Source organism: Carica papaya, chromosome 8 (assembly GCF_054855325.1).
Source record: "Carica papaya isolate Zhongbai chromosome 8, ASM5485532v1, whole genome shotgun sequence".
NCBI classification, from domain to species: Eukaryota; Viridiplantae; Streptophyta; class Magnoliopsida; order Brassicales; family Caricaceae; genus Carica; species Carica papaya.
Window position 1 is genome coordinate 32,729,085 of NC_142316.1, and position 25,517 is coordinate 32,754,601.

General features: G+C 37.3%; 1 protein-coding gene across 6 annotated transcripts; it reads right to left on the reverse strand.

Annotated features, from left to right (window-relative positions):
* Positions 1 to 310: 310 nt before the first annotated feature.
* Positions 311 to 19,572, reverse strand: LOC110822662 (Transducin/WD40 repeat-like superfamily protein). 6 transcript variants are annotated; one of them, XM_088208854.1, is made up of 16 exons: positions 19,137 to 19,567; positions 18,476 to 18,605; positions 18,253 to 18,293; positions 17,832 to 17,940; positions 17,033 to 17,618; positions 16,756 to 16,939; positions 16,285 to 16,416; positions 12,274 to 12,346; positions 12,141 to 12,180; positions 11,981 to 12,053; positions 3,237 to 3,302; positions 2,922 to 2,999; positions 2,660 to 2,832; positions 1,996 to 2,042; positions 1,027 to 1,279; positions 311 to 924 (listed from the first exon to the last, which is right to left on the reverse strand). In XM_088208854.1, exons 1-16 carry the CDS (start codon positions 19,313 to 19,315, stop codon positions 557 to 559), a joined length of 2,532 nt encoding a protein of 843 aa, XP_088064980.1. In that variant the 5' UTR covers positions 19,316 to 19,567; the 3' UTR covers positions 311 to 556. The 6 variants fall into 6 exon arrangements, with proteins under 6 accessions (XP_088064980.1, XP_088064979.1, XP_088064978.1 ...); XM_088208853.1 differs by having other exon boundaries at positions 16,756 to 17,618; positions 17,832 to 17,925; positions 19,137 to 19,572; XM_088208852.1 differs by having other exon boundaries at positions 16,756 to 17,618; positions 19,137 to 19,566.
* Between the last annotated feature and the right edge of the window lie 5,945 nt (positions 19,573 to 25,517).

The following is a 25,517-nucleotide window of genomic DNA, read 5'->3' on the forward strand; positions in this document are numbered from 1 at the left end:
GAAACTTATTTTAACAATACTAGAACTTACAGCACCAACAAAAAACCGCTTCAAACCGAGTTTAATTTTATCTCATCAGAATGCTTTTTGCTCCCTCTTGGTTCTTTTTTGGAGGGATAAGTATCAAATTAAACTTACATCTGTTAACTAACGCCGCCAAAAAAATTGTGAAAACGAAAATATGGGGTTTCATTTTAACTTTTTAATAATTTTAATAGTTTATATGATAATTAATTTACCCTGAAATATTATAAGATTATATTGAAAGCATAGTGCAACTGCTACAGCATATCAGAATGCATGCGTAAAGTAACAAAACGGCTCTCAAGAATTAACCAGTAACATTTTCCAAATAAAAAAATGTGGATGGCTCTTCCTAATTTTATTGTTTATATACAGAAGAAGGCCTTATGGCCTCTCCACCTTCTTACATGAGAAACCTAGGTTAAAATCTAACTAATATATCAACTAAACAAAGACCCTTCTTCTTTAACCCAAGCACACCATTCTTGTACAAGCCTGGATCCGTCAACCTTACCATGTTTATTTTTCAGTTTCAATTTCTTCCTTTTCTAGTATATTTCTTACGAATATCCGGAATTCTAATCTCTTGACACCGCACAATCCCTGCAGCTCCTCCAGAACACAACCATCTCTCACTACCTTTGTTCATGTTCCATCTCACCCTATGCATTGCTACCATTTTTGGAGGGAAAACTTCGATTTCATTTCCGGCTTCTCCTTTTCTACTCTCTTTCCCCTTTACATCCGTTGCCTCCGCAACTGTGCATGCGGATGCTTGATCAACTTTTGCCTTTTTCGCAGTATTACTTTCAGGTTTTGGCTTCTTTTGGCCCTTAGGAGCTCTTGGCGTTTCTTCAGGTCCAGATTCCACATCTTGATCATCATCAAAGCAGATGCTCGCTGCAAGAAGACAAACAATTTCTTGCTATGTACTTAGTTCAAGAAAACAAGATTAAAACAGTGGTTAAATGAGACAGTGTAATATGAAATTCCGAGAGCTACCTATATGATTATCAGAAGTAGGATTCTTTGACTTCTTGTCATTTGCACTTTTAGCCTGGGGTGACTCAGTCAAGAAGCTTCGGAGGCATTTTGGAGCTTCACTAGAATCATTAACTGGCTTCTTCAATGTTAAAGGATTATCTGGCAATGGAGTGTGAACAGTAATGGTTGAACCTGCTTCAGTCAAGGATCCACATAGAAAATGTGGAGCTCGATGTCGTGATGGATCTTTCTCCACTGCTTTCTCTGTAAGCTAGTCCAGAAAATGATACTGTTAGATTTGGTAAAAAGCTTAAGAAATGCACAACGTAATCTCTATCATCGTTTTACAAATATTACATGTGACTATTTGAAGAGGAACTATTTTGCAAACCAGGTATACTGTAGTATTTATTTTATTATTATTATTCTGGAATGAAATATATCTTATTCTCTGAAATTTGCTGTATTATATAGAAACTACCTCACTTTTTAAAACTGAACAAGAAACATCCTACCTTGCAACTTATTGTGCACTTTATCCTCCATCACTCATATACTCCGTCAAATATTTTGTTAATTTTTTCTATCACTTTACCATAAATTATAATATATCCATCTATATGCCTAAAAATATAAAAATGATAATTAGAAAAAGAAAAAAAAAAGTTTCTTATTTGTTTTCTGACAATTGTATCAGTTTGTTTCCAATGTACATTAGTATCCAGTACAGAAGGATCATTTCAATTTGGTGGTTAATTCAAATAGTCTAATTATGCGAAAAAAATGTTATTGAACTTGTGGAAAGAAGTAAAAAGAATTAAGAAAGTTCTTATCATCACAGTAAATTTCTTGTTCTCATAGTTTCAGAAATGTTTGACAGTGAAGTATTAGGGAAACTAATCAACACAGAGCTGGGGCTAACAGTCAAGTATTTTTGTTTCCGGGAAGGAAGTCTCGAGTGGCATCCATTTAAGATGCTTAACTAACCTGAAAATGGAGAACAGTACCATCTGCACTGCAATATGCAACCATGCCTAAAATTCAATATAAAAATTTCTAGTCAGTTGCTAGACAGATGTTTGATAATCATGACTGTCTACCTCAAATAAAGAAGCACATGATACTGAACTGGAATTTCTTATTCCCATAATAAGAAGTTTCAACTTAACCAGAGAAATGGAGCCAATCCAAATTTTAGTGACCCTGGGTAACATTAAGTTATTTTATGTAAGACCATGCAAAGAGATTAGAGCCAAGGATCTGCAATATCTGTCTTGGGATCACAAGGATCTAATTATTTTAAATTCTACACAAATCTATCATCAGATTTTCAGTATAATATAAAACAAGAAATTCAACTTTTCTAAAGAAAATGAGAATCTTAGTGACTGATTATCATATGTCAGGTATCACTGTTGTTACCGAGAGATATGTAACTTATGTGCATATTAAGGGAGGGGGAGAGAGCATTTTTCTTTCTTAAGCTGCAAAGAAATTTTTTTTTGTAGCAAGTAAGGAAGTTGGTTTTATTCCTGAATGAAAAAAAGCAACTTGATTTTAACAACACAAAAAGACAAAAAGCTAAGGGAAAAAAACAGTTAGGTAGTTTGCTTGCAATTAAGGAAACACAAGAAAACAGAGGTGTAAGAACCTGTTAGTCGTGATACTTGTGCACTCCAGATGGCAAAAGATGAACAATTATAAGCACTTAATCCTTGCTGTTTTGTGCCAGTAAAAGGTTTCCCAGTAACAGGTACATCATATGCAGCCTTCCCCAAGCTGAGGATTCTTATTGTTCCATCATCGAATGTTATGACTGCACATCTGAAAGTGAAAAATAAATGGATCATAATACTATGCATATATGGGGAACAATTTGCACGTACTTCAGCAAGATTGGTCATACAGTTTACCTTGGATCTGGGAGCCAATCCAGGCTATATATGAACCTCGGGGCTGGATGGACAGTCCATAAAGGGCGGAAGGGATCACTGTAAACAATCCAAAATATACTATAATCATAAATTGGTCAAGCAATCTTCTAACTTCCCTTCCACAGAAAGAGAAGTTATAAAATGATGCCTAGTAGGTATGTAATAAACATAAATGAGGTCCATCAGAGATAATAGGAAAAAGATAATTTAAGCCACCAAGCATCAGAAATTGGACTAGATGGAACTTATTGAGCAATAACCATGAAAATCGCAATATTAAATTATTGTGCTTACCGTATGTCCCAAAATTTTAGGCCTCCATGTCCAGCAGTGATTATTACATTTGCACTCACTGGATCACTGAAAATTGACAAACAGTTCAAAAATATCTTAATCACCAAGAACAATAGTAGATAAAACTCTGTGAGGAAAAAGAACAGTCTTTTAGGAACAAGATAGCTGCTATCAAGTTTAGTGCCGTTTAGAGAACTTTGATCCATGCTCTAAAGGAGACGTTCGTCAACAACCAAAAAGGAAAAATTACTCAATCATTAACAACCAGAATTGATTTGCTATAAGGCTAGAACATGAAATCTAATAATTTTTTGTCAGCATTTTATTAAGTGTATTTATCCCTGCCCTCCACCCCCCGCCCCCACCCTACAAAACCAAATCCTTCCCACAAAAAAATGAGGTAGTATCATCCAATGTCAAAATTACACTGTAAAATTAAGACTCAAAATAATATTTAGTGGATACTGTCTTATCATACATTTATTTACTACTATATTGGAATTATTAATTTCTAAAATAATTTTAATTGAACATATAATTCTGGCCTTAAGAGTTAAAACATGAAAAACTGGATGGGACTTGCAAGTTCACTAACCCTCAATCAATTCATTCTGGGCTCACTGCTCCATAAGGACTCATCGCAGCAGTAGTACCTAGTTTGTTACTACAAATTATGGAAAAAAAACTTCTTACTCCCAATCCCACAGGAAAACAATTTCCAGTTATACTCAATGAAACATACCAATTCCTCCAGGTATATATTTATGCAATTAATGGAACCATAAATCAGTGTTTTAAAGGTTGTCATAAATTTTAAGGAAAAATACTGAATATTTTTTATATTTTATTGAAATAAAAGTAGAAATATATATACATGTAAATAGAATTATATATGGTAATTAATATAAATTACTTTATTAATTTCTTTCCTAATTAGTTTAATATATTTGGAAACATAATCAACCTATTATGTATATAGATCTTCTACAATATTCTAACACTTCCTCTTAAGTTGGAGCATAAATATTAATCATGTTCAGTTTATTTCGAAAATACTCAATCCGTGTTCCATTAAGAAGCTTTATGAATATGTCACTAAATTATTCTCCTGTCTTTACATAATCAGTAGATATGCAGTTTTTCTGAATCTCTCTCGGATGAAGTGACAGTCAACTTCAATATGTTTGGTTCTCTCGTGATACACAGAATTTGAGACAATATGAAGAATAGTTTGATTATCGCACCAGAGTTTTGCAGGAGATGTGGGATTCAAACCCACTTCATTTAAAAGGTGATGTATCCATAAGATTTCGTACGTGAATTAGGTCATAATTCTATATTCAGACTTTGCGCTTGAACGAAATACAACTGTTTACTTCTTACTTTTCGATGATACGAGATTCCCACCAACAAAAACACAATATCCTGTAACAGATCTCCTATCAATTTTAGATCCAGCCCAATTAGCATTTGTAAAACATTCAATATGAATATGTCTATGATTTCTAAAGACTATGCCAAATCCCGGGCACTTTTTAAATAACACAAAATATGTTCCACAACTTCCCAATGTTTTGACTGTAGGTACAGATATAAATTGATTTGCAATACTGACAGGAAATGCAATATCTGGACGAGTCACAGTAAGGTAATTCAACTTCCCAACTATTCGTCTGTATTTCTTTGAATCATCAAGGGGATCACCATCATCTTTTGTAAGATGTACATTTAATACCATTGATGTATTGCATGACTTAGCTCACAACTTTCCTGTTTCTGCAAATAGGTCAAGTACATACTTCATTTGAGATAACAAAATCTCTTCCTTACTCCTTGTTACTTCCATTCCCAAAAAGTATTTTATCTGTTCCAAGTCTTTGGTTTTAAGCTTGGTATGTAGGAATGACTTGAGAGAGAATATTCCTGCATGATCATCTCCTATAATTACAATATCATCAACATAAACAACAAGAAGTATAATACCAGCTGTTGATTGTCTGTAAAAAATTGAATGATCACACTTACTCTTCTTCAATCCGAACTCACAGACTACCTCACTGAACTTGTCAAACCACGCACGGGGACTCTGTTTCAAACCATACAAGGATTTCTTCAAATGACAAATTTTTCCGTACTCCTCATGAGCAACAAAGTCAGATGATTGCTTCATATACACTTCTTTCAAGATATCACCATGAAGAAATGCATTTTTAATGTCTAGCTGGTGTAAGGGTCAATCACGGGAGGCTGTAATAGATATGAATAAACGAACAGAAGTAAGTTTGGTCACTGAAGAGAATGTATCAGAATAGTCTACCCCATAAGTCTGATCATATCCTTTTGCTACCAGCCGTGCTTTAAGTCTCGTTACATAACCATCTAAATTTATTTTGACTACAAACACCCATTTGCACCCTATAACCTTTTTTCCTTTGGGTAAATCCATCAGATCCCAGGTATGATTATCATCAAGAGCACTTATTTCTTTCAGCATGGCATTACGCCAACCAGGGTGATTCAGAGCCTCCTTAACTGTCCTTGGTATAGAAATGGAATCTATAAAATCAATTAAAGAGCTAGATGAAGGAGACAAATGATCATATGAAATGAAATTAGCAATGGGATAAGTAGAATGAGAAAATGTGCATTGACGTGTACCTTTAAGAAGATTGATGGGAAATTCAAGATGAGTCGTAGGATCAGATAACGAAAAAGTTAGTGCAGGACATGTATTATTAGTCTATTATCTTCAGGAATAAACATGAATAATTTGCGGTGGTTCTTGAGTTGGAGTCACACCATTATCAGTTTGCTCATAAGGCACACAAGAAGAAATACCATTACCTTGTTGCTCTGTAGTGGTATTGTGTTGGAAACTACAGATGAGCTATTAATAGTCATTTACCTGAACTGTAGAGCTGGACTGAAAGGAGAGGAACAATATATTCTTTAAAAAAACTACATCGGTTGATACAAGATATTTATTGAGGGTTGGAGAGTAACACTGATATTCCTTTTGCAAGTGAGAATATCCCAAAAAGACATATGTAACACCCAGCTAGCTTAATGTCTTCTTCGGCCCAATCCAAAGGACCAAAGCCCATAGGCCAGCCCCACTCTTCTCACCGATAACACAGCAAAAGAGGGGGGGGTGGTGTGTTGTAAGTCCTACGTGGACGGTGAGGATTGGGATGGTAGGAGGATGAAGAGCTGAGATTGGATGGGAAGGGAGATATATAAATAGGGATGAGCTGAGAAAAGAAAAAGAAAGGAAAAGAAAAAACAAAAAGGGGGGAAAAAGAGAGAGAGAGAGAGATCGGTCGACAGGGAAGGAGGGAGAGTGAAGAAATTGAAGGAGAGATCGAGAGCGGAAGTGGAAAATGCGTGCGAGTGAAGAAGATCTTATTGAGCTAGGAGAAGATGGAGACTGGAGGTAAATAAATTCTGAATTTCAAACTTTGTACGGTGATATAGTGTGAATTTCCATTTGGTTGATTTAATGGTTGATTGCCGATTCTGAAGGAGTAGAGAGGCGGAGAATGGTGGATAGAATGTGTATACGGGCGGAGGGAGGAAAGGTGAGGCGGATGGCAGTAATGTGAAAACACAGGGTAGGGGATAGAGATTGTTTAGTTGTGAGAATGAAAGGAGGAGGTCAACTGCAAAGAAAAAGTTTGGCAAATAGTGTGATTAGGTTCTTTCGGTGAAGGAGGAGTTGAGGTAGAGTGTGTGTGCATGGCTGGGTTAAGGCCGGAGTGTGTGTGTGGCGGAAATTAAGGCCGGTGAGTGTGTGTGTGTGGCTGAGTTAAGGCTGGTGTGTATGTGTGGCGGAAATTAAGGCCAGTGAGTTTGTGTGCGTGGCTGGGTTAAGGCCAGAGTGAGTGTGTGTGGCTAAGTGAAGGCTGGTGTGCGTGGCTGGTTGAGGCCGGGATGTGTGTGTGTGGTTGAGTGAAGGCCAGTGTGTGTGTGCGTGGCTAGGTTAAGGCCGGAGTGAGTGTGTGTGTGGCTGAGTTAGGGTCGGCGTGTGTGTGTGGATAAATTTGAGCCTGTGTGTGTGTGTATGGCCGAACTAGGGCCGGAGTACGGAGTTAGGAAGAGCAGTTGATAATTGGTGGTGGTGTAGTTGTTAGAGGTATGTGAGTGTGGGTGGCATTGGGGCTGAAAACGGATAGGACTAGTGTAGGTATATGTGTGGCCAAGCAAAGGCCGTTATGTGTGCAAGGGAGATATTGTGTTCTAATTTGGTTAGGTTATTATGGGGATCTTCCTTGTGATATGAAAATTTTAGGTGAAAGGAGATGTTAAGGGTCCTCTTAGTGTGGAAGAATGAAGGGGTCGAATTATGGAGTTGGTAAGTGCAATAGGTGACTAGTAAGTGTATGGATGAGCGAGTTGGCAGGTGGCAGTAATATTGACAAGGGTTCAGACTGGTTGTAGAGTAAATCCATGAGTGTAAGATAGGGTTGCAAAGAGAAAAGGGGGCGAGAGGAACATTGGGATGTAGGTGTAGACTTAACACTAGCTCGAGGTTCAAATGTATTTCTATATCTTATTTAAGTTTTAAATTTATTTTATTGGGCTGGAGTATGCTCACTGTATATCATTTGCAGATGCAGTAGGACAGGAGACGGAACCAAAACCCCAGCCAATAGGACCATATCTAAGGGAAGCGAATTAACAGGAAGCTGGATGCATGTTGGATTACACTGAATGTTCATTCATTTTATGTCTTGGTAGTAAATAAGAACTTTTCCTGATTCTTTTTCATTTGCTACCTTAATATGATTGAATTGTAAAACGAGTTGTGAACATTTCGTTAGATAAATTTGATGATAATTGTAATGAACAGAGGACGGTTGGTTTTGGATGAATTCATGAGTAGGGAGTTTGACTATAATGTATGTGTTATGAAACATCTTGGGGTGCTACACACACCTCAAGGTTTTGGAATCCAATTTAGTAATATTGGGTCACACATCTCGAACATAACAAGTAGTACCAAATACCTGCGGCTGTACTGGAAATAATGGCTTGTTTGAAAAAAGAATACTGTAAGAAATATCACTTTCAAGTACTGTAAATGGTAGACGACTAATCAAGAAATATGCAGTGGATACAGCATCTGCCCAAAATGGCTTAAGAACTTACGTCTGGAATAAAAGACTCGAGCAGTCTCAAGTAAATGTCTATTCCTTCTTTCAGCAATCCCGTTTTAAGATGGTGTATCGACATATGAAAACTGATGAAGAATCCCATATTGAGTCATTTAATTTTGAAATGACTCTGACATATATTTTTTGACATTATCACTTCTTAACACATGCACAGACACATTAAATTGAGTTTTAATTTCTGAATGAAAAGCACAAAAATGAATAAACACTTCAGAACAATTTTTTATAAAATATATCCAAATCAATCGAGAAAAATCATCCACAAAAGTAACAAAATATTTAAACCCTGTTTTTAATATAACAGAACATGGATCCCATATATCATAATGAACTAATTCAAAAGCAAACTCAGGTCATTTATTAATTCTTGGACTCGGCGAGTTACGATAATATTTTGCAAATTGATACGACTCACAATCTAATGAAGATATACCATGAAACTGAGGACATAACTTCTTTAATACAATGAGAGATGAATGTCTCAATTGACAATGTACTTAAAATGGAGATATCACACTAGAGCAGGTAACTAGTCGAGACACTCAACTATTAAGAATGTAGAGACCTTCTGATACATGTCCTTTACCAATAATCTGCTTCGTCATAAAATTCTGAAAAAGACAATAATCAAGGAAGAATGAGATACAACAATTAAGTTCTTTGGTAAGTTTATTTACAGAAATCAAATTGAAAGCAGATTTAGGTAAACTTAAAACAGATGTCCGAATAATGAAAGGAGTTAGTTTTATAGTTCCAGAACCCTCAATATTAAAGGTTGACTCATCAGCAATAGTTACAGGAGAGAGTGCTCTGTGTGATCGAAGGCTGAAGAAGATATTAGGGTTACCTGTCATATGATCTGTAGCACCAGAATCAATCACTCATTTATTTGATGAGGAGATAAGGCATCTTTTACCTGATTCAGCAGAAGTAGTGACTAGTGAGTATTCTTTCAAAGATTCTTGAAACTGAGAGAATCTTGCATACTCATCGGCTGAAACTATAATAGTTTTCTCAGAAGATGAGCTAGTAGTAGTAGCAGTTTCAATATTAACAATCCATGTTCTCTTATTCCGATTCTATAATTTCTTACATTGCCGTTTTATATATCCCTACTCATGACAGTAATAACAAACAATATTACTTGACTTATTGTTCTGACAATCCATTGCTATGTTTCCTCCCCTATTATTATTTTTTCATCCTCCTCTGACAATAAGAACATTAAAATGCTGATTGGATGTAGTATTCTCTGTGCGTAACACCCTATTGAAAACTTCCTAAAGAGATGTGATCTCAGAACCAGATAAAATTTGAGATTTAGCAGTCTCAAATTCAGGTGGAAGACCAGCCAAGAAGCTCATTATGGCCATCTGCTCTCTCTATGTTTGTTGTACCTTGATGTCAGTACTAAACGGCAAAGTACATTAAGCTCCTCATAAGTCTTTTTGAATTCCATAAAGTAAGCTGTGAGAGATTTGGCCTCCTTCTCAACACGATAGAAAGTCTTACAAACATCATACATGCAGGGCACATTGTTTTCTCCTTAGTACAGAAATTCTAAATAATCCATCAGTTTTTTAACAAACTCGCAGTGATTAATTAAACCAATTACCTCACTGTCAATTGATTTTCTAATCTGTAGAAACAACCGTGCATCATCTCTTGACCAAACTTGTTTAGTTCCATTGGTGGGAGGATCTTAAATCAAATGATCATTTTTACCAATACAGCGTAGATAAACCCTGATAGTTTTGTTCCACTCCAGATAATTTGTGTCATTTAATTTATGTTCAGTGATATTTGACATGGCTGGGGCTATCTCACTAAGAGAGAATTTGTTATCACCCATTTTAATTCAGAATATCGAAAAAATATTATCCAAAATACTTGACCACAACAGGTAGGAATACATGAAAAACGCTGCAATTATACCAAAAATTCTAAGAGAAACAAAGTACTTCTTCACACACAGAAACTAACAGAAGCACACTACCAGCACCGGAAAGTGACTGTCGCCGCACGCACCACCGCCAGAGTTCACACGCCGCCACCGGAACACCACGAGCCGCTGCCGAAAATCACCGAAATGCCTCTGTTCGGCTGGAAATCACCATAGACCCCACCGGACAACCAAAATGCAGAAGGGGCTCCCAAAAATACCTCAAATCGCACTGGAAAACTGAAGAACACTTGTTGTCGCATGATTTGCTCCGCGCCGACTTCCTCTGCTCTTACCTTCTGGTTTCTCACTCAGAACAGGTCAGCCGAATGTTTATTCGTGTTCTGACCTAGTGCCAAACTCTTCCCGCACGCAAACCGGCTTCCTCCGGTTCACTCGACACCTGATGACTTGGAACCACCGGGAAGCAGGTTCATCTGCCTCTTCCGCGTGCGCCAGCATACCGACTGCAATCTGAACTGGTTGGAGGATCGTGGTTGACTTCCTCCGGTGCCAGGAATGGGTTGTTCAACCCTTTATGTGGTCTTGATCTAATCTGACCTCAAAAAAAATCCTAACCCTATCTCTAATACCAAGTAAATTTTAGAAAAAAATAATGAATATTTCTTATTTTTTATTGAAATGGTAGTAGCGATATATATACATGTAAATAGAATCATATATGGTAACCAATATAAATTACCCAATTAATTTCTTTACTAATTAGTTTAATACATTTGGAAACATAATCAACTTATTATGTATATAGATCTTCTATAATATTCTAACAGTTGTCAAGAGATGTTTATTTGTATCAGTTGACATAGTAGAATTGTCTCACAGATTTCGGGCAAATAACTAAAGGTGGTTGTTGCTTGGATGGTTAGATCAAGCTCAACAGTGGACAACTCAAGGATGAACCTTGAGAGTCAGATAAATCCAATCTAGAACCTCAAGGGCAAGGAAATAGAAGACTACAGATCAACACCTTAACCGCTAACCTGACAAGAACAAGGACCATTAACATTACTGATTAATAATTTCAAAAAGATAAGAAATTTTTTTTTAAAAAAAGCTGATGCAGGACAAAGTAAGAATTTTCTAAAAGATTTAGGGTCACATATTTTGTGGTTATCAAGTTTTCTCTCCTTATTTAAGTCGAATATCTTATTCTACAGTTTTATCTTTTTCATGATTAATTAGAAAATAAATCATATTGAGATGTTTTTAGGATTTTATTTCCCCTTTTAATTAGATTTGCTTTTCTAGCATTAACACTACCCTAAAAGTAAAAGAAGAGAAACAACATTGCCGTTGGCAGTTCTTCTGGATTAAATAAAATTAAAGTGCAGTAGCTAATTTTAAAATCATAGTACATTAGAAAATCTCTTTTTTTTCCTGGTTGTTATGCCAGGAAAATCAACTATTTCCTTTCTCTCTATCTCTATTTATGCTGTGGCACTTGCTTAGAACTTTAAAATATAAGTATAAACAAGTAATAACACAATCGTGTGCCAGTTAACACTTTGTTATGCCACCAAATAAACCACCACAAGCATAAGATTTAACAAAGAAATATAATGGTAACTGATAAAGAGAACAAAATATCAATCTATGATATTGCTAACCTTTCAACTGGAGCCCATGCAACTGCCCTAATAGGCACTGTGTCTGCACTGAAACAAATCAATGGTCTTGTATCTGCAGAGGACAGCATGGCATGATCCTAGTTCTTAGAAGAAAATCATAAGGAAAGGGTTAACAGAAGTGCGAAATCTCAGTTGTCACCTTCTGATAAACTGCGTCTAGAGAACTTCCATATAGCAACCTAATGCACACTATCCTTGTTAGTTCTCACAACATTACAAATAAAAATGAAATAACCAGGTCTTATGATGAATAAGGAACTGAATTCTGTTACCGTTCCATCATGGCAACCAGCAAGCAATAAATCAGGTTGAGCCAAACTTGACCATTCCACTGTCAAAGGAATGCTTTATAGCAAAAGTGACATCGAAATTAGGAAGAAGTCGAACAAGCCAAATTGTATTTAAGGTCAGTAAGGTGCTTGAGGTCATTTACAGAAAAGCAATGCTTATTGCGAAAAATAAAACCATTTAATATATTTAGGTTGTGGAGATTAACAGTTCATTGAACAATTTTTCTAAAGCCATATTAAGCTCATATACAAAAAGTCTAGGTGGAGTTTTTCTCTCATTTTTTGGCTTAAAAACTTCAACTAATAAACAAGTGCTTAATATTTGTGTTTCCAGTCTACTAAATGGATCAATTGTGTTGATGTGCTTATCAAGGAGTCTATAAACAACTCCAGAAATCGTCTACAAAAGCTAAAATGGCAAATCATAGAACACATTATCACTGTATAAGATTTTGTGACTAGATGACTAGGTCTACGACAACAATTAAAAATCAACAAAAACCAACATCCAAAAAGAAATATATCCAGGAGCCTGTAGCACCCCGAAACCCTTGTGTTCAAATGCAGTGTTTTTAAACTCCATGTTTTTTGGGCGTTACGGTTTTTAACAATTAATTTAAATATCGATCGGAATTTGAAATTTATTTTGCTTGTGCATATTTTTAGTTTAAAATTTTTCATTTTATCAATTTAAGGATTTTATTTTATTTTATTTTATTTATTATTAATTTTTGTAAAAAATTATTTAAATCTTCAAAGGAAAATGAAAGAAATCGGAAAAAATGGAAAACGGTGGAGAAAACCCCTGTGAACCACGGAAAAGGCCTGCGAGCCTGCAAGCCCGCGTGCCTGTGCATCCGCATGCACACAGGAGGCAGACTGGGTGCGTGCCTGCACGCACGTCACGTCGCACGCAGTGCACGACATCCCATCGCGCGTGCCTGCACACATGTCATGTCGCACAGCACGCGATCACATCGCGCGCCTGCGCGCACACCTGCACGTAGCACTGCCAGCCTGCCTGCTGTCAACATGCATCCCGTCAGCTGTACCGTCGATCACCGTTGCCAGCTGCACTCTCCCCTCTTCGCCACGTTGCATGCTGCCACGTGGCAAGCATGCAATTTCCCCTCCATGGCTATTTAAAACCCTCCCCCTTCACTTTTCTTCCCCATTCCCATTCACTTCTCCCCTCCTTCACTTACCCAAGAGAGTTTAGAGAGAGAAAGAGAGTTAGAAAGAGAAAGAGGGTTTAGACAGAGAAAGAAATAGAAGGAGAGAAAAGTTTAGAAAGGAAAAAAAGAAGAGACCTCAAAGGCCATGAAACTTCGCTCAAGGACTAATAGACGCAAGGATTCTCCCTTTCTTCTCCCAAAATGCAAACGAATCTCAAAAAATTTAAAGATTTCAGTAAGGGATTTATTGAGTATTTTCTCAGACATTTCTAAGTAAATTTCTATATAATTAATTTATGATTTTGAATTGTCTTGATGCATGAATTTGAAATGTGATTTGTTTGCTATCTGATATGCATATGAACATGCATTGTGTAAAACAAAATGTATGATTGACTCAGCGCATGATGATTTGAAGTATATGCGGGTTTGACCCTCTGTCTTACCTTTTTAGAAAATGCGAGACACAAACCTTAGACGATCTGCTTCTGCTTTGTAAGAGTTTCGGGTGTTTTGTGTTTTTAGCTAATTCGGGGGCCTTCTGCAAATTTAAAAGGACAAAGAAAATTTCAAAATCCAGAAATCAACCCCTAGATCCAACGACCAGAAATCAATCCTAAATCTAACGGTACAAAATCCATCCCACCCAATCATAAATACCTCGGATCTGCTGAATTCAAGGGGAGAGAGAGAGAGAGAATGGAGCGGCATAAAGGAGGGAAGAAAGTTTTGGAAGCAGTGAGGTCGACCGAAAGGAGAGCAGGAAGCCAATTCGAGAGAAGAATTTGCGTCGCTGTACAGTAAGGAGGGGAGGGTCCGAAGGAGGACTGGCTACTGGAAGCAAATCCCCCGCAATGATGGTGGAGAGGGTCATTCTATTGGGTCTCGGCTTGAAAAGATAACTTGATGGTTAAGTCAGGGTAAAATGGGTCTTAGTGCCGGAATATGTTATTAGACCACCACCAGGTCCTAAATTTGTGATTATTATGAATGGAAATCAGTAAAGAAATAAAAAAGAATGAAAAATCCGCTTGACTGTTATCTCTGAGAGGTTTCTATTTCTGTATCTGAATCTATATTTGAATATGTTGGTGAACCACTCCCTATGAATGGTGCTAGCGTTCCCTCTGACGAGAGTGGATTTGCGATCTGATCTGTAGGGGTCACAATAGCGAAGTATGGCCATTGTCACGAGTCTTATCTGATCTGTAGGGGGCCACAGTGGTGAAGTACAATCGTGGTCAATAGTTTATATCTGAAAAGACTGATATGGAAATGAATATGTTTGCCCATTCACAATGGTAGTTTGGGGATCCCTTCTGTCCTCAGTTTATATAAGTTAGAATGGGTTCGCGCAAAAATCTATAAAAGACATTAATAAAACTTAACCATTTGATGACTTGACAAGAATAGTTGTTTGATATTTCATGTTCTAGTAGTTTCGTGTGATATGTTCATCCATATTTTATCATGACGTTGTCATGCTTTTAGTTTGTTCAACTACTTTCTATTACACTACTGGTTATGTCTTAACTATTTTACATTCTGCTCTGTCTTTACATTCTATTATGATATTAATGTTTTAAATGAGTTTTAAAAGAAATGTAAAGGTTTTCTTAATATCTCAACTGAATCCGTTTCGTGACAAGTCGAAAAGCTAAGTCGCTCATTTATGTAAATACACTATACTTTAAAGTTTAATAACGTTTGAAAAGTATAGTTTAAATACTATTTTCCTTACTGAGTTATTTGGAACTCACCCCAATCCATATTTCCCCTCAGATGATGGAAGTAATGATTCGCTCGTTGAGTTGCCTATTGAAGCTTGTTTGGATTCATTCTCGGATCCTTAAGAGGATTATGAGTGTTTTATCTATCCGCACTCTTATGAAACAAACTTGTAATGAAAGAAGTGACTATCCATAACTTTTATATATATGCATCTTGGCAGTCATCTTCTTGGCCTCAGTTGTAAAATTTGAAACTCAAATTTTGATGTAAGGAATATTATTTTCCGCTGCATATATATACTTGTTATTTGCACTTGTATTTGTTCTGTTATCAGACTCCCTTTTACCCCACCATGTATCTGCGATGTCACAGAGCCACTCGATTAAATGTCACCAACTTCTACATCAAGACCTTGCAATGAATGAAGTGGCCATGCATGAGGCTATGACTGAGCATGATTCATTTAAGAAACCCTCTTAAAACCTACACCATGCATGTACGAAAATCACTTCTGCCCATTACATATAGAGGGGAAGTTTTACATGAAATTTAATAGGTTGTCAAATCTAAAATAGAGAGCAAGGATGAACTCTGAATGGCTTTGCATTTCCAACAGCTGTGTCAAGTGTGTGCTTCAGACCTATGTTTCATATGATTACATGCACCGCGGTAATAGATGATGCACAATGCTTAAAGAAGGTTCTATCTAATAGTAGCACCATGTAAATTGCAATGGAGGAAATAACTACGCCGACGAGGGCCAAAAGATTAGAGAGTATGTTAACTCCATTCTTTTAGTAAAAACATTTCTTGGCCCAAGCAGTAAATTAAGAATTTTAAAGAGAGAACAGGTAAAATTAAAAATTGGAAAGTAAATTTCAAATGCTTCTATCAAGTATAGGACTCCAAAAGATTTTGCGCAATAAGCTTGGGAAACTGTGAAGGCTAAGCTCTATAATTCTTTCTTTGAGCGGAAGGATGGACTCTTCTTTTTGTTTTACTGTAGAAAACAAAGACCATTTCTATCCATTCCCATGAACTTTTCAAATTATTCATAAAAAGCGTAGTCACTGCATCTACAACTTACCTCTGTGTGCCACCACATTTCAACATTGAACATCTGAATACTGGTTCCAATTTCACAAACCGGGGATCAGTACCAACTCTACCAGAAGAGGAGTAAATAACCTTCATTGTCTGAGGATGAGGAACTTCCCACCTGCATTGGGTAAGATTACTAATCAGCCACTTATATTTCAACATATTGACTCATAAAGAAACCTAGAGAAGCAAGTCTATTTCGTATAAAGCTTCACATTGTTTTGGAACTATTGCAACTTTCTGATCTACTTATGGCCTCTCTGCATCATAAACACACCAGTTCTACAACTTTGTTTGAAACAAACTTGAAATAGTCTACCATTCCTTACAGTATTTACACCAAAGCTTTTTTTTCATGTTTTCACATTCTAACTCTGAACAATTCATTATAGAGAAGAAGATATACAGGCATGAAAATAAGATGGCTTACAACAGGCATGAAAATAAGATGGCTTACACTTCCAGTGATCCATTCCCCAACAGAACAGCAAGGTAACCCAGTTGATGTTTGCATTTCAAATCATTTAAGGTATACGGCCGCCATTTTACATCCCAAGCAGCTTTTCCGTTATGAGCTAGGCATACTACAATCCTTGGAAGAGCAATCTCCTCTGGGATAGAACAAGAAGATAAACCAGCATCTGATGAACAACCATTTAACAGATTTTCAGACACAAAAGAGTCTGGTCCGGTGCTAAAATGTCCTTGAGTATTCAGACTAGGAGTTTCCATACTTTCATTTTGACCCAAAACTTCTGTATCACTGCCACTCTCTGCCCTTGCCTTGCTTCTTAATTTTCTGCTCCGTATTGGAAGTTTAACAGCTGAATTACTTAAAGATGATGTTTCTTGTTTTCTTTTATCTTGCTTATCTGGTAAAGAATTCTCTTCTGTATGCATAGAAGCATCTTCTATAGCAATTGGAATTAAAGTATCTTCAGGGTTTTGAATAGCAGCAGCTTGAGAAAGTTGATTGTTGTCATCCAAATTATCAAGGGATTCGCCAACTGGCTTCTTTCTCGGTCTTCCTCTTGGCCTCTTAGGTTGTTCTGGTTTGCCCTTTGTGGCATCATTGTCAAGATATTCCTCTATTGATTTCTTCCTAGGCCGTCCTCTTGGCCTCTTTAATTGAGTTGATTCCCCTTCTGCAGATTCATTCTTTTTGGATCTCTGTTTTAGATTTTTCTTCGGCGGAAGCACCTCAGCTTCATTACTGCTGACATTTACAATAGACCATATTTGAACAATGCCCCTTCCTATTTGTGGAACACCCATCTTGTGATAGTAAGAGTCAGGTGGATGTGCAGCAACCGCAACAAACTGGAGAAGTAGGGGAAGAGGAAGGCAATAACATCAAAGTAAAGCATTATTTATGCGTGTGCAGATGCAATGATTGAACAATTATAAAGTACATACTCATGCACAAAACTGGAAAAGAAACATATAAATCAATAAGTAAAGAACAAACAGGCTTTTCTGACATGTGGTCAAATAACAGTAACGATACAAATGCAATGAAACAATTGAAACTACCTCACATCTCATATGATCATCAGGTAATTCATGAACTCTAGGGCACCAATCCAATGCCCAAACAGATCCTCCAACATACATCACAAAGTCTTTGCTGCAACAAGAACCACTAAAGTGTGTGAAAATACCCAGCTTGATTAGGTGTACAGTTTGCAAAAACTAAATTTGGATAATGCATGATGAATAGATCCCATTAAGCTGTAACATCAAGGATAATCATGAAAATCATTTCCACCAATTCAAATATTATTTCGAACAATACAGTTTAATAATACATCATTAGCCAATCAAGGCACAATCTGGTCTTCTTATACAAGTGCCCAAGACAAAACCTGAATTCTCCCATCTCAACCCAAAAAAATCTTGCACCAGGCTGGCCGAGGCCCATAACAGTTTAGTCATGCTAGATTCTGATTATTACCTGGATTCTAGAGATGAAGCATTCCCAGATGGACTCTTACTCTGCACGTAGAAGCAAAAGAAGAAACACTTGAAAAAAAATAATCTGGAAATTCATGTAATTACGGAATGGCAAAAAGTATAAAGGGGATAACCACTGTAAGCAAAAACAAGAATTCTTTTAGGTGCAAAGGTAACATCGATAACAATGTACATTAACAAAGGGAACATCGATAACAGTGTACATTAACAACAGTTGCGGAAGAAAATTGAGGTAAGAGAACGTCATTGACAACTTCCTTGTCGACTGAGCTGCTTCCCACTTCACAAGCAAAACTAACATTTCTTGGTTTGTAAGTATAATGCTTCCATTCTCTGAAACATGTAAAATTCTGAATCATTAAATATGACTGTAAGCCTCTAAAATATGCATAACAATGGCTAATAACTAAAACAGTAGATATATGGCTGGAACTAGCAATGGCATGAAAAACCTTGAGCTTCTAAGTATATATCCATAGGCTCTTAGCACTAAACCAAGTGAGGTGTTTCATAGAAAAGACTGAATTCTGGCTGCTACTTTTTCTTATCAATTTGTGCGACAGCTCTTCTTCTACATTTTTGTAGTATTAGTACTTTACTGCCCTTTTTTAGGATACATGAAATTTGCATATGTCCAATAAAATAGTACTTCCTGAAAGTGCTTCATAGTCAAACTCAGTTTTCCACGAGCATTAGCAAATAATCCGTTCATTAGATTATAGATTATGATGAACTAAAAAACACAGAGTCGAGATCATGTGGAACGCAAAACCTATCTTCAACCATTCAAGTTTTTAAAAGGTTCCTTCAAGGACATAATTTACAGAGACATGTATTCTAGAGATACAAGCGAGCATTATTCACCTCAAGAAAGTTATTGAGGAAGATAACCGCTGGATTTCACTTTCATCAAGATGATCAAAGTCCCCTTCTCCACACAGCTTAGAAATTTTGTCCATCACATTTAAATGATTCTCCACCGAATAATCGAAGGTCGAAACATTAACCCTAGCATCGTTGCTTCTTAACGATTCTTCTTGCATCTCTATCTCTGTTCTACCAACAGAACAATATAAAAGAAGAACCGCGAGCAGACAGTAGGTCAGTTACAAGCTCACTGGTTTGCAGAGTGAGGGTGGCCTGGTTTATGTCCGGTATTGTTGCCGGTTTTGCACTGAAATAATGGCGAAGCCGGCGGGTACAGATATCCAAGCCGGGCTAGGATTTGCGAACGGAATTGAGGGGGTACTGATTCGGTCTGGTCTCGTTTTGATTTTTTATTTTTGATTTTTTTAAAAATCATTCTCTATTTTTTTAATGTAAACCATTTACATTATATTGTTTGTAGTATTGTTTTATCTTAAAAAAATAATTGGCCAAATCAACATATTAGTAATTCCAGAAAGTGATGGCTTTTTTCTTATTTTTAAATAAAAATTAAAAATAATATTAATATCAATTATAATTATATATATTTTATATATAATCTACTTAAATTTTGAACATAAATACAAAATTAATATGATAAGATATATAATAAAGTTTAAAAATAGAATTTAATTTTTAGTTGATTACAGGTTATATAATTTTTAAATATAAAAATAATTTTTAATAATATATATAATAATATTATTTATTTAAAATTTTTAAATATAAAATTAGAATTTAATTTTTTATTAACTATAGTTTATATGTCGTATAATTATATATTATATATTATATATAAAATCAAAGAATATCTTATAATAGTTTTTTATTTTTTAAAATAAAATAAAATATACTAAATTAATTATAATATACATTATATTAAAATAAAATTTTTAAGTGTTATTTATTTAAATTTAGAACAATTTCAAATAGAATTTAATTTGTAATTGTAGTAACTGAGTTTCTTTTGGATTGTAAATAAAAAAAATGAAAGATAATAATAAAGATATATATATATATATATGTATGTATAGAAGAGGGAGAGGGGTGAGAAGGAATAGTGCTGATTGTGAGTTAGGAATGAACGGTTAGAATAATTAACAAGTGGGGTATAAATAGAATGAAGGAAAGAAAAAAAAAAGAGGAGACTGTCAAGAGCAGGTGAAAGAGAGAGAGAGAGAAGGAAGAGACGAGAAGAGAGAAAAGGAGGAGTCGATCGAGGATGGGAGAGGGAGCTGGAGAAGGAGGAGACGATTTAGGCAACTGAGTGAGCTGTGACAGTGTGGAAGACGATGGAGACTGGAGGTATGGTGAATTTGAATTTCAAACATAGGAATGGTAAATTTGTAATATAAACTCAAACATTGCAAACATTGAAACAGCATCGAGCATTATATTTTCTACGGTGTCGTAGAGACAGTATATAGAATTGGATGAGGAAATAGGTTCCTGAAGGAATACGAGAGTAAAGGAAGGATTACAGTTACAGGAAGATCCGATTAGGACTGTGAGTGAAGAAGAGTGGGGGAATCCGTGGGAGGAAAAGTAAATAGGTACGGGAAGGGTGAGTCATGAAAGAGAAAGAGCCATTACGCAAAATACGTGTGGATGAGTGAAATTTAGATGAATACCATAAGAGAAAAAGATAAGAGATGCGAGTATTAGGCAGAAAGAAAGAGGTGTGTGTGTGCTCTAGTCGATCATAAGGAAAAGGGAGAGATAGGAAAAACATACCGAAATCAGGTTGTAGGAGGGGAAGTGAGACACAGAGAGGGTTTGGAGGGGGTATTAGCGTGAGAAGAGAGACAGAAGGGAGAGAGAGACGGAACAGAATGCAAGGAACATGTTTTGGATGAAAGCGTAGGGGGGTTACAGGGTGATTGAGGGTGATAGAGAGAAAAGTGTGATGAGGTGAGAGAGACAGAGGTGAGAGGAGGGAGAAACAGAGAGTAAAGGATAGTTTGGAAGAAGTGCAGGCTTGTAGGTGGTTAATAGAGGTGAGTTGCTCGGTGAGAGAGAAATAGATTAGGAAGGTAAGATGGAGAACACTAACAGTGAGTGTGTGTGCGCACGCAATGTAAGTATGATTATATATTTGAGAATTGTATGCAGATGTTAATTACTTACAAATATTGTCAATTGAATTAACTTGTATGTTTGTTAAATATGCATGTATATGTGGTACTTGAGCATAATTGTAGAGATGGTATATTATTGGTTGTGATATTGGCTTAGAATTGAGACGCCGATATTGGTTGTCGTTACTTAAAAATGTAAGTTGGTTGCTGATATTCGAATGCATGGGAGCTGTCAGACTAGTAACAAGTTGAGTCGCTGATATTGGTGATGGAAGGAAATAGTAACGGTGTGTGTGGGTGGCCAGTTGGGGGTCGAATGGTGAGAAAAAGGGGTCACCAATATTGGTGATGACTATGGGGGTTTTATTTGGGGCTAACAGTGTGGGTGAGTAGCCGGGTCAAGGTCGAGGGGACAAGTACATTAGTAATATTAGGAGGGGGGTAGGGTGGGGGGGGAGGAGGTTTAATGTGTAACACCCAAAACTTTTTATTTTATTATTATTGAAATTTTGTTTGATTTTATTTTATTTTAATAATTAATTTATAAGGTTTTAATTTAATTTAATAGAAATAAAAATAATAATAATGATAAAATGGGGTAAAATTATTTTTGAGATTTAATTGAAATTGATTTTGGAAAAAATGGGTGAAATTTTGAATTATGTGGGTGTTTTTGAAAAGAAAATCGAAAATCGGAGGTCAAAACGCAATTTTAAAAAATTGTGTCACGTCAGCAGCCACATCAGCAACCCCGACCAACCAGGACATGCCGCGTGACAGGGACGCTAACGCGAGAAGTCACGCGGGACGGAGACACGTGGGCGATCTGCGTGTGCACGATCGGACGACCCATATTTCATCACGCACGGACGGCCCAGATCGCATCACGATGGACGACTCAGATTTATTTCCAATTTAATCGGGATCGGACGACCAAGATTAAATCGTGATGGATGACTCAGATTAAAAGGAAAACGTTATAAATAATCTCATCTACACCCAACCCCAAACCCTAGCCGCCAGAACCCTCGTCGGAGAAGACAACCCAACCATCGGAGGAACCGACCGTCGCCGCACCGGAACACCTTCCAACCACCAAACGAGGTAAAATTTCTCTCATTGGCTTGTTTTTCGATGCTAAACCTCCTTGTGGCCAAATCGGAGCCAAACCACCGGCCAATTGGCCGAAAAACACTGTCGAAGTCCAGCAGCACCGTCGCAGATTTTCTCAATTTTTGCCTCCGATGAGGCCCTTCTCGGTTCCCGTTCGATGTAATTTTTACACCACTGTGACCATCATCCTTTTCTCTACAGGTTGACTGGAGCAAAACATTAAATCGCAACTTGCACCGGAGGAGCCGCCGCATCCGAGAGCTCCAACGCCGGTAAGTCTCGGTTTTCTGTAATTTTTTAGCCCACTGAGGACCCTAGGGGTGTTTTATCACAGGAACCAATGCAAGTTTGACCAAATTCGGCTGAAAACGGCCAACCCGAGGCGGATCGCTGCTGCGGGCAGCGGCGTTGTCGCTGGAGCACGGCAGAGCTGCCGTGCTGGAATTTTAAAATTGGCCGAATAGGCCCTAGATCTGATTTGGGGTTTTTTGGGGACATGTGCAGGTACCGGAAGTGTGTTTCAGTTTTCGGAGAAAAATTCAGAGAATCTAGGGACTGCCCGTAAGCGCAGTGAGAACCCAATTTCAGACTCTGAAACAAGTAAGTATCCCTCACCCTATTTCCTATCACAACATTAAAACCTAATAAATGATTGAATGGTATTTTATGAATAAATAGATATGTATAATTAATTAAGATTACTAATGGGGCACGAACCAGATGCATTTATCGGTCTGTTCCTGTTTGATGTATTTTACAGTCTAAATGCAATATAGTACTTGATTGTTTATTTTGTGGTTTCGTATGCATGAATAACTGTTTAATCTATTATGGTTTGAATTATTGTGGACCCGATGTTGTGTTGCCTTATTTGGTGTGCGTTACTGATTTATGTATTTATGTTGATTGGGTAATTGAGACTAAGAAAAATAAAGATGGTATGTGAATTTATGAACGGATAAGTTCGATAGCCTCACTAGATATCCTGGGAGATGGTGGACGGACCGGGTCCATAAGGGACCCTACCGGGAACGTGGTCTCTCATATCGAATGGGGTATAGAGACTTTAAATGTTGTGGCGCTCATACCGGACGGGGTATTGAGGTTTATGATTTTGGCACTCATATCGGATGGGGTATGGGGACGACCTTGGAATTAAGGTGAATAGTTCACGTGTAGCAGAGACTTCTATGGATCCCCATGGATACTAGTAACCTGATAAAAGAGGAAATTTATTGTCTGATGATTGAAATACAAAAGTATGATATGTGTTATATTATAGAGTGTGCATGATCTTATGATGTTATTGTTTTCATAAGTTATTTTCATGAATTTTACCGAGGTAAGTGGACAGTAAAGGGTTTTATTATTGATGTAACGACCCCGGAAATTTAAAATGAAATATGTGTATTAAAAATGTCAAATGCGGAAGCGAAGTCAAAATTTCGATTAACATCCCTTACACTAAAACCAAAAACGTGCTCAAAATATAAAAGATCAAACTAACTAAAAGAGAAACTCGAAAGTAAAAACTATGAATATGACTATGGAGTCTTTAGGCGTCCCCTTCGTCGTCTTCCTGCGGAACGGGCTCGGGAACAATGTCTTCCTAATATGAAATGATTAAATAAGGAATGAGCTACACTAGCCCAGTAAAGACATCACGATATCTCACCGTCACGGAGGTAAAGGTGGGTAGAAAACACAAAAAGACCAATGGAGCATAATTTACAACAAATCCTTTTATCAATAATAAAACCTTTACCATCCACTTACCTCGGTGAAATTCATAAAATAATATACGAAAGCAATAACATTATCATCATCATGAAATCATATATAACTGTATAACATAATACTTATCACGCCTTTTGTAATTCAATCATTACACAACATATTTTTCCTCTTTTACCAGCCTACTAGTATCCGTGGGGATCCATAGGGGTCCCGCTACCCGTGAACCTTTAACATTTACAACCTGATTCCAGGGCCGTCCCCATACCCCGTCCGGTATGGGCGCCAAAACTATAAACCTCAATACCCCATCCGGTATGAGGGTGAAACGGGCCGTCCCCATACCCCGTCCGGTATGAGAGACCACAATCCCGGTAGGGTTCCCTACGGACCCGGTCCGTCCACCATCTCCCAGGATATCTAGTCAGGCTGATCACATTGTACAATTATCAATTTACATAACCTTTCATTCCCCTTTTTCCTCAGTCAGCATCATCAATTCACACAAACAAGTAAAACAGTAATTTATGCCAAACAAGACAACATACAGCATCGGTTTCTCGGTCATTCAACCCATAATCAATAAAACAATAAAATATGCACACGAAACTATGAAATGAAAACATCAGACCTCATACTGTATTTAAAACTGTAAAATAGGCCAATAAGAGTTAACCGATAAACACACTAGACTCGGGCTCCATTAGCGACCTTGAGCAATTTCACACATTCGTTGATTCAAAAAATACTGTTTTATCATTATTGAACTTTAATACCGTGATAGGAAATAGGGTGAGGGGTCCTTACTCGTTTCGGGGTCCGAACACGGCTTCACAGTGCACCTACAGGCTGTCCCTAATTTTCTCTGAATTTTTCCCAGGGAACTGAAACGCACTACTGGTACCTGCACGTGTTCCAAAAAATCTCAAATTAGACCCAGGGCTCCTTTCGGCCAATATCGCAATTCCGGCACGGCGGCTCCACCGTGCTCCGGCTTGCGGCGGCGATTTGCCTCGGGTTGGCCGTTTTTGGCTACACTTACATCGGTCCCTATGATAAAACAACCCTAGGGCCCTCGGGGGGCCAAAAAATTACGAAAAACCAAAGCTTACCGACGGCGGTGCTCTCGGGTGCGGCGGCTCTCCGGCGAGGTTCGTGTTTTGGTGATTCGGCTCTGATCAACCTGTAGAGAAAAGAATGGTGATCACTGTGATATAAAAATTACATCAAACGGAGGTCGGGAAGGGCCTCATCGGAGGGGAAAACCGAGGAGGGGCGCAGCAGCGCCGCTGGGTTTCGGCCGTATTTTCTGGCCGTTTGGCCGGAATTTTGGCTCCGATTTGGCCACAGGGGAACTCAGCGTGGAAAAACGAGTCGGGGGTATGAAATTTAC